We start from the raw sequence: 9,596 nt of genomic DNA, 5'->3' as shown, positions 1-9,596 counted from the left end.
GCTTTAGCTTTAGCAAGCTAATATCCCATGTAAGTTACATCTCTCAGGTGCAATAAGTCTTTGCTGGCTTTAGTGATTTAATATCTCATGTATGTTACATTTGTTGTTTTGTAATGTTTTGCGTAAGAGCTTGTAGCTAGTTATACTGAAAATGCTAGTTTTGTTGTTTGGTCATTTATTTTTTTCAGTTCTAAAAGAAAATTTTAGGTCGTTCTAGCCTGCTGATAAGTATGTCTTTAAACCAAAATATCTCTTTGAGAGGAGTAGTGCTTTCATATCGTAGCCTGCTGATAAGTATGTCTTTAAACATAGGAGGAACAGAGGAGTAGTGCTTTCATATCTCTGAACTTGTTGTACGTTGTACCCCCGTGGTACAATGACAATGAAGACTATTCTATTCTAATGGATGGACATCTGCCAATCACTGTGCTTGCTTGTGTTTTGTCCAACAGCACGCTCTCAGACTCATGGCATTCGGACAAATCTACAAGGTGTTGGAGATGGAACCTCTGCCCTCAAATAAACCCTCACAGAAATACCCCTGGTGTGATAAAGAAGGTGCGTCACCTCCGCTCCACCTCACTTCCTGCCGTCCTATCCTCTCCCAGTCTTTTCCTCCATCACATCTCCTCCTACATGTGATTAGTGATTAGAAACCATGTGATCCGTGCCCTCCGGTTCAACACTCATGGATTCAGTTCTAGGGTCAGATGAGGCAGCACACTCTTGCATAGCGACATATTTAGCAGAAAATTTATTTTTACGGCGCCGTCGTCTGTCAACTGAAGTACAGCATGTCCTTGGTTGGAAAGCTGCTACGAGTTTACTGTAAAGCAGAGACGTGTTTTTGGAGGGGCGGGGGATTAAGCTGGAGTTGGCACTACAGGACGACTCTGGAGTTGGCCGCTCTCCAAAGTGACTTTCATAGAAAGACCCAAGTCAGGCCACTCTGGCTGAGTATGAAGCTGGCATGGACTGCAGCCAGGGCCTTTATAGATCTGGGTGGACGGAGGAGCAGGACTTCTTTCACAGTGTCTCTCCTGCAATGTTACTGCATGTGGTTTACTTTTCTATCTTCTATTCTTTTTTCTAGTCTGTCATTTTATATAGTTTCTACAAAACTACTCATACAATATAAGATTATGTATATGTATGTATGTAGTAGTTTTAGTGTTTTGAAGTAAGGACGCTGTATTTCTCCACGTTCATTAGGTTTTACTGCTTGTTTGGCCTTTTCTTTCTACCTTCACCTCTATTTTCTGCTGCAGACACCAGTGTCTTTTTTCATTTATGAATGACCAGAGACTGTCTGTGTCTTTGTCTCTAAGGTTTAGGTCTAAAGAGGCCATACGAGGACGGATTTATGGACGACAAGGATCTCATCAAGAAGATGAAGAGGAATCTGAGGAAAGGTACGAGAGGGAAAAATGAGAGTCAACGAAGACGGAGTCTGATTAAATGTAACCTTTGGTTTTCCCAAGCGTTGGTCATTGGACTGAAAAAAAAAAAAACTCGATAATTATAGAACTTTAGTTCAGCTCTGATTTGTTCAACTCCACTAACTACCAACATCCTTACCCTCATTCTTATTATTCCTACTCCTGCGATGTCCTTGTTTCCCTGACTCTCTCTCTCTCTCTCTCTTTGTCACACTCTCCTTCTCCCCCTCAGAGGGGGATCAATAAAATTGATTGCCGCCGTTTTAGTAGGCCACCCAATCATCTCGAGCTCTTTCTTGGTACAAGGGGAAGATGAAGCACGGCTAATGGAGGCAGAAAGGCATTTTTAGATATTGACAAAAAAGGAACACGATTGAAGGAGAAAGAAAGTGTAGCGACGTCTTTATTCATCTTGAAAACCAACGTGTTTCTCTTCGTAACAGTTCAAAGGAAATAGGACGCATCACGTACACCTATCTCTGACTGTCGTCCAGATTGTCCGTAGCCCGTTGAATAATTGATAACGGTCCATTTAAACCTCATTAGATTGACTTTTATCTGTACTCTGTGTTCTCTACTGTAACCATGTTACATCTCTACACTTCTGTTTCATCCCAGTCCTGGACAGTAAAGCCATCGACTCCAACCAGCCAATGAACGCTCTGATGCGACTGAACCAGATACGACCAGGCCTTCAGTATCGCCTATTGTCCCAGTCCGGCCCCGTTCATGCTCCCGTCTTCACTATGTCAGTGGATTTGGACGGAACCATTTATGAAGCATCGGGATCGTCCAAGAAGACCGCTAAACTGCACGTGGCTGTTAAGGTAAGAAGAGCGAACTGGAGTCCAAAGAAATTAGGACAGTCTTCCCAAAGGAAACTCCCAAGAGATAAATAAAATTCTCTCTTTCTTTCTATCCATAATAGTTTTTAGTCAACCAGATCATCATCATTCAAGTCATCATCAGTAGAATTAAAGGAAGGCCAATACACTTTCTACACTTACTTCATCCAAGTGTCCTGTAGTTTAATACTAAAGTTCCTGAGAAGTTTCAGAGGTTTTTGGTTTTTGGTCATGTTGACGGCTTCACTCAGCGCTCCTTCAAGTAAAACATTAGTTAGATTAGATTAGTCAGGTGGAAAGTGTGATTGTTTTTATTGATTTCTCTAACAAACTACAGCAGACCAGTTTAGGGACAGAAGCAATGACAAAAGAGAAAAAAAGTATATTTTTGACATCAGAAAAATTACCTTAAATAACTCTGTTTAAAAACTTCCCTGGTGTGTGGCCATCATGGATTTTTTTTTTCTTTTAGAATTTTGGGGGATTTAATTTGCACCATGTCACAACGAGTGTCTCTGCCTCATCTGAAAACTGACTTCTTCTTTTTTTCTGGTTTCCAGTTAAAGTTTGACAAAGTTTTTGCAAAGTTTTACTAATTTTTAACAGGTTTCCTTTTAGGTTTGGTTAGAATTCCAACATTTGCTCTTCTTTTAAATTGAAAATTATAACGTGATCAGATAAAATGAAACACAGCTCAACATTTGACAAACAGGTTTTTGAACAGGTTTTTCAATGAAACACAGCTCAACATTTGACAAATATATGATAAAAAAAACTTCTCACAGCTGCTGGAGACAAATGAGAGACCGGTCTGAACAGGTTTTTTTTTAACTGTTTTGAAATACAATTTTCAACTTTTCATGTCACTTTTCCCTAAGGCTATTGAGACCTGGCAGAGCACGACGTAGACGGGTGATAGAATAGTCACTTTGTGTGGCTGGATCTGATATTTGGGATCTGTATTGGTCAGAAGTTTAGGATTTACCTATTGTAACGTTGGGAACGCCAATGACGGGTCAATGATGACATTTCAGCGTAAGCCAATCAGAGGTAAAGAGGGCAATGGCATTTATGCAAAGGAAAAAAAAATAGATTTTTCGACTCCTCCCGAGGGACGTCAACTTGTGCCACTCTTTTTAATTTGCAGTAACCAGTCCGAGTCAGAAATGTGAATAAAAAAGATTTGGTGATGTGTAAAGGAGAATTGATTCCTTCTGGCTACACAGAGAACTTTTAATTCTCCTGCCTCCAGTCTTACAAATATGTTTTCTCCTGCATGTGTGTGTGTGTGTAAGACTGTGTGGGTGGGCAAATCCATGTAATCCCAAATTGGCTGTGAACAAAGAGTCTCTCCAGAGCAGAGTTGGGTTAATCTGCCCCCCGCTCCATTCCTGTAAAAGGCTCTTTCACACCCATCTCCCACATTTTCCATTTCCCATTCCCCGTCGCCCTCAATTTTCGTTCCTCCTGTACTCCATTTGTGATCTGTCTTTCCCTTTTTTAAACCCTCTCTCTCTCTCTCTGGTGACTGGTCCAGTAGATTTAACACGATCATTTTTTTGGTTCAAAGACTTGTTTCTGCTGCTCTGTTGTGTTTTTCAGTGCTTTTCTGTGTCAGGAACATAGACCACAGATTGTTGCTAGTGGAAGAATTTTTGTCAAATTGGAGGAACAACACAGGGCAGCGTCGTGATAGACACGTTATTGTTGGTTCTCTGATTGTGTGTGCCAATTATATAAATATATATATAAAATTCAAAAGGTTTTACATTTTTTAAGTGACACTTCGTTTATGTGAAAGCAGGAGCCAGTGTTTTAATTTGAATTATTCTGGTGCTAAAGCTGTGTTAACTATATAAAAAATTGTATTCATCTCAGTTTTTTCTTTGGATATTTTATCCCCATTCGAATTGTTAATATTTTCTACTATGACGACAGTGTCAGACTGAAGTTTTTGTTAAATACAGAAATAATTTGTTTCTATTAGAACTGAAATCTGTTAGTGAGAAAAAATGAGAATGGCTGTAAGTCTTTTCCTGCTTTGCATCATTGTGGTTTGAGTCGAGCTCGCACATGCACACACACACACACACACACAAACACGTCACTTAACATTTTGCTATTTGTTGCTTCACCTTAGCCCACTTGAATTATTTAGCTAGCTATTAGGCCTACCAGCTAATTGCGTCACTCATGCATGAAGACACAGTGGAATGAAAGGAAACTTGAGAAAAAAAAAAGAGGAAGAAATTCTGTCCCACTTACAGAATGAACAACCTGGTTTCAGTATAATTGATTTTTTTTTATCCACCCTATCTTTAACGTTAGCCTTAAGTCGTATTTCCTTTGCTACCATGTTGCGTCATTTCTACTTTTTCTCACATTACATCACCTCCTTTCTCCCCTAGGTTCTCCAGGCGATGGGCTACCCCACGGGTTTCGACTCAGACCTGGACCCCATGAGCTCAGACGAGAAGTCGGACGGCGAGGGAAAAAGCGAGACGTCGTCACACAAGAGCAATAACCCCACACACTCCTCGGACAGTTCAAACACACTGGAGGTGGGCAGAAAAACCCGGCCCAGACCAGTTTAGGGTCAAGTCCATGTTCCAGGTCGACGTGTCCGCTGAAGGTAACCTGATTCTTTCCAACTAAGTCATTTATCTTAATCCGCAGGTGAGAACTCAGGGTCCCATACTGACGGCGAGTGGGAAGAATCCCGTCATGGAGCTAAACGAGAAGAGACGAGGCCTCAAGTACGAGCTCATCTCAGAGAGTGGGGGCAGCCACGACAAACGTTTCATTATGGAGGTAAGAGACCTACACTGGTACAGGACGAGTCCACAGCCCTGGGTTTGAAAACACTAGCACTGCACAGGTCAAAACCAATAGGACGAAATACATGGAACTTTTTTATTTTTTCTGGAACAACTTTTAATATAAAATAAATTTAAAACTTTGCATAAAAATGTACTTACTTTATTAAACCGCAGTTTTGACCAATGTACAACATTCTAATATATAAGAGTCTATTAACAGTATCCATAATCCCAGTTGAATTTCAATTTCTCCATTTTCTGTAATTCTATAATTTTTCAATAAGGAGTTTGTGTCAAACATTTTGTCTTTTAATCAGTGTCTTTTTGAAGACGTCCAGTCATGGTTACAGTCACTGCTACAGCTTCGTTGTTGTTTCTGGTAGAAAACTTTTGGCACTTTCTCAGCAATTTATCTCAGATCTTACTGCGGTCCAGTAAGAGCAATTTATCTCAGATCTTACTGCGGTGCTTTGTGTTGCGTGCTGTTTGATTACATTCAGTACTTGGCAGGAACATCCTTGAAACTGAAGTTAAACTCTTGTCAATGTTCTGACACAATTATTATAGTTTTCTTGTTTGACTTTTGGAAATGTAAATATCGTAAAGGTAGATAAAATCTTAAAAAAAGGCATTTTTACTGACATGTGTAGCCTTTTCTAATCCACTCATCTACAGTAGTAGAGGTCTGAACACAAACACAGTCACAGATGATCAGTGGAGTCAATCAGTCACTCCAGGTTCCTGCCTCGGCCCTGATCTCTGTGGGGTGGGCTGCTGTTTTCCGACACACTTGGCCGCTCCGTCGCTCTGCTGATTGATTAGCAGACCTGTCTGACAGTAGGGCATTGCTAAACAAGCTGTTCTCCTCAGCTTGGCTCCTGATAACTGATCGTCACATGTCTGGGTTCAACACTATTATTCTGAGGCTTGTTTTTCACAAAGGGGAGAAAAACAAAAGGTCAGGCAGAGATAGAACGAAACGACACCAGGGTTCTCGACAGTCTGGAGAAATTTGGTCAAAAACTATATTTTACCCTGAACACACAGCCGTTAGACTGTGTTATTTCTTTTCACATTTCACCTTTCACATAACATAACTCATAGCTCAGAGTTAGTCAAAAATAATTATTTAATAATTTATTTAACCAAACCAAGTGTGAAAATTTGAAAAGAATAATAATAGTTAGAAAAAGCAGCGCCCCCTGTTGTAGATTCAACTTTTTGGACTTGGATTGAGTGCCTGGCCCCCAAGGTTTCTGTCCAGAAAAATTCTAGCCCCCTGGCCCACAAATATAGTTAGTGACCCCCACACTGTCTGCCAAAAGTGGTATTTAAATCCTTGAGTTTTGCACCTAAAAGTAAGTTTACCAATCAGAAATAGCCAACATATACTTCAAACATCGTATAAGCTAATTTAAATCATAATAACCAATACTGAAAAATAGGATAAAATGCTAAAATATTCCAATATACAAGTGACCATTAGCCCTGAAAGAGCCTGGATCTAGCAGAAAAATACAGCTGAAACTGCTAAGGGTTAGCAGAGGTTCGCTGAAATCTGTCGGGCTACCTGCTACCTGAGGTGATGCTGCTAACACCTACTCAAAGCTGTGCTGTGGTCAAAACACCAGACTCACTCTGGTGTGAAATACTTAACATTCAGCGTGTCATGTTCTTTATCTAATGTTAGGTGGAGGTGGATGGGCAGAAGTTTCGCGGGGCAGGCCCCAACAAAAAGGTAGCGAAGGCCAGCGCTGCTCTAGCCGCTCTGGAAAAACTGTTCTCTGGACCTAACGCTGCAGCAAACAAGAAGAAGAAGATTCTGCCTCAGGTGAGAGGATGCAGCCAAACAGAGGGCGTGAGCTGAAGCAGCTGATGCAGTACATTCACCGTGCCTGATACAACAGTCTCAGCAGCTTTTCATATTGTTTTGTTGTTCTAAATGCACCTTAATGTTCGTTTCCCTCGAAAATCCATCCCACTTTTGGCTCCTTTTCTTGTCAGTGTCACAGAACAACTGGACTCATTTGTCCAGCTAACAGGAATCGATAGGACTGAGTTCAACAAGTGTGTAATCAGATCAGCACTTAGCACCAATCAGATTATCACAGCTGTTTGAACTGAGGGTTAACACAACGTCATCCTGCATGAAAGCAGTGATTTAGACAAACAGTGTTTTATTTACTACACTTTATTATACACTTGCCAATACAACAACCGACCTCAACAGAACCAACAAACCCACACGACCCCACAGTCAACGAGAGGGGGGTTGAGTACAGAAATCACAACAAACCAGGCTAAGCTAGTCAGCATTTGTGCATTATTATAATGTATCTTGGATGAAAGTTAGCACAATATATCCATTATCGCAGAATCGCTGTATTATGATATTATCATTTTCGAGGGTAAAATATCACGATAGTATGTACCGTAAGGTACCTGGTGATACCCAGCACTTACTTGTGTGTACATACAGTACATGAAAAGCATTATAGACGTGTGTGTTTGTTTGCCCGTGTGTGTGCTCAGACTAAAGGGGCCCTGGCGGCGGCGGCAGCAGCTTCAGCAGTAGCAGCTCAGGTAGCCAGAGGACGAGGACGAGCAGCTCTGGCCAGAGGAGCCTTTGTCAGTGCAGCTGCTCCTGGATACGTCACACCAGGTAATCATTCAATACAATATATTTGTCCTGTTTATTCAAATGGGTTTTTTTGTTACCACAGTCCAAAACATGCAAAATGGTTAATAGTTCAGACTAAATAGGTCAGTTGGTGTGAATGGTTATTTGTAGAAATGGTCCACAGGAACTCTGAAAGAGCTCTGCAGTAGATGATAATTGAATGAATGAAGTTTAGTTTCTCAATTGTCCTGACTGGGGTGTAAGAAAATATCAATACACTGAAATATCGTAATACTTCATTACTACATACAAATATTTATGTATTGCAGTATATATCGCGATATATGGTATAGTATGTATCCCCTGTATGGCATCACTTACTTCTTTCTAACACACACCTGACCAGGAAGGTCAGGACTAGAGGTGTGATATTCCTGATCTCCCTGGTCTTTCTTTTCTTTTCTTTTTTCGGCAGTTTTTGAGATGGTCTGAGTGTGTTTGACATTTCTGTCCATTGTGGACATTACAGCTCTGACATTTCATTCTGCTTTTGGGTGTTTGCCTAGTCTTTCAGTTGAAAATAACCCTGAATAAACATAATCCTCTGTGGTAATAAAAGTGAGAGCTTATAGTACGGGGTAAGAAAATCTGGCTCGAGAACTTTGTCCAAACCCTGCCCTGGTACAGCTCAGATTTATGGGTATGTTATCTTGTTGTGAAAAGAACACAGAACCTCAGAACCATCTGCTAGAACCAAGCAGGACTGAAACACCTGTTAAATGGCCACAGTGGGAAATGAAACATAACTAAAGTCCAGCCTCTAACCTCTTGTCTCTGCAGGTTTTGGGACGCCCTACGGTTACAGCCCCGCTGCTGCAGCTGCTCCAGCCTACGGTAACGTCCTGACCAGCCAGTTTCCATGTCCACCTCTAAACCATCCACACCTGTTCTTACATCTCTGACTTTCATTCCTCTAACGTCTCCAGTCTGGGGTCGCAGCTTCAACTGTCTTCTCTGCCAGCTCTCTGCTTCTGTTTGTCTCGCTGCTTTAAGTCCTAATCCTAGTTCCAGGGTTTGTGCTGGATTTAATTTGTACTGCATTGCACTCAAAGCCTTGTTTCAGGCCCAGACTTCTGCACTCTGTTTAAACAGCGTCTCAACACTCGGTTCTACCACTTTCATCTGGATTTTTTTTTTTTTTCAGTTCTTGAGGTTTTAGTTTTTTTATTCAGTCCTAATATTTAGTTTAGTCTTGGCTTGTTTTCAGTTTTCTTTTTGATTTTTAAAGGTGGCTGCTAAATATTTCTGCAACAGTCTGGCTTAAAAATAATAGGGGAAATGTGGCCTTGTTTACGTGTATCAGTTAAAAGACATGCAGTGGCTTTTTGCACCATCTGGACGCGGACAGTGGTGGAGCCACTTACTCCCACGTACAGTGCGTTACAGTAATTTAGCCGGGTGGTAACAAATGCATGAATTATTGTTTTAGTGCTGGTGTGTCAGGATGGCTAGGTGTCTTAATCGAAAGAAACTAGATCTAACAACAACAACTGCCATGATTTGGCTGTCACCTGATCTGCAGGTGAGCCCCTAGTGGTACTGACAAAAACCATCTGTTAAGAGCCATCCAAGCCTTTTTGTCTCTTAACACCTACAGAGAATACTGGTACTTGGCTGTTGTCCACATAACAATAAAAAAGACTCCATGTTTCAAAGGAAAGCAAGTAAAGAGAGAAAAGGGGAGGGCCTAAGCCTGAGCCCTGTGGGACCCCACATGAGAGAGGACCACAGGAGGATACAGAGTCTCCAACAGATACACATGTGGCACTCACGCCTGGCAGCACGAGTCGTGTCTTTTAACCAGGGCTCGGAT

General features: G+C 41.3%; 2 protein-coding genes across 4 annotated transcripts in view; one reads left to right on the top strand and one right to left on the bottom strand.

Annotated features, from left to right (window-relative positions):
* Window positions 1–9,531, top strand: part of strbp (spermatid perinuclear RNA binding protein) — an 82,922-nt gene extending 73,391 nt beyond the window's left edge. For all 3 annotated transcript variants that reach the window (XM_008324334.3, XM_025062766.1, XM_017038421.2), the window contains 8 exons: window positions 453–558; window positions 1,329–1,412; window positions 2,058–2,266; window positions 4,693–4,845; window positions 4,961–5,095; window positions 6,794–6,934; window positions 7,636–7,765; window positions 8,564–9,531. In XM_008324334.3, coding sequence (XP_008322556.2) covers window positions 453–558; window positions 1,329–1,412; window positions 2,058–2,266; window positions 4,693–4,845; window positions 4,961–5,095; window positions 6,794–6,934; window positions 7,636–7,765; window positions 8,564–8,685 — 1,080 coding nt within the window. In that variant the 3' untranslated portion in view covers window positions 8,686–9,531. The remainder of the gene's footprint in view (window positions 1–452; window positions 559–1,328; window positions 1,413–2,057; window positions 2,267–4,692; window positions 4,846–4,960; window positions 5,096–6,793; window positions 6,935–7,635; window positions 7,766–8,563) is intronic.
* Window positions 1–9,596, bottom strand: part of LOC103389085 (ephrin-A5-like) — a 1,154,841-nt gene that overhangs the window by 669,158 nt on the left and 476,087 nt on the right. The window lies entirely within an intron of this gene.

Source organism: Cynoglossus semilaevis, chromosome 14 (genome assembly GCF_000523025.1).
Source record: "Cynoglossus semilaevis isolate Cse_v1.0 chromosome 14, Cse_v1.0, whole genome shotgun sequence".
NCBI classification, from domain to species: Eukaryota; Metazoa; Chordata; class Actinopteri; order Pleuronectiformes; family Cynoglossidae; genus Cynoglossus; species Cynoglossus semilaevis.
The sequence above is the reverse complement of the archived record's forward strand: the minus strand, read 5'-3'. Positions and strand labels throughout refer to the sequence as shown.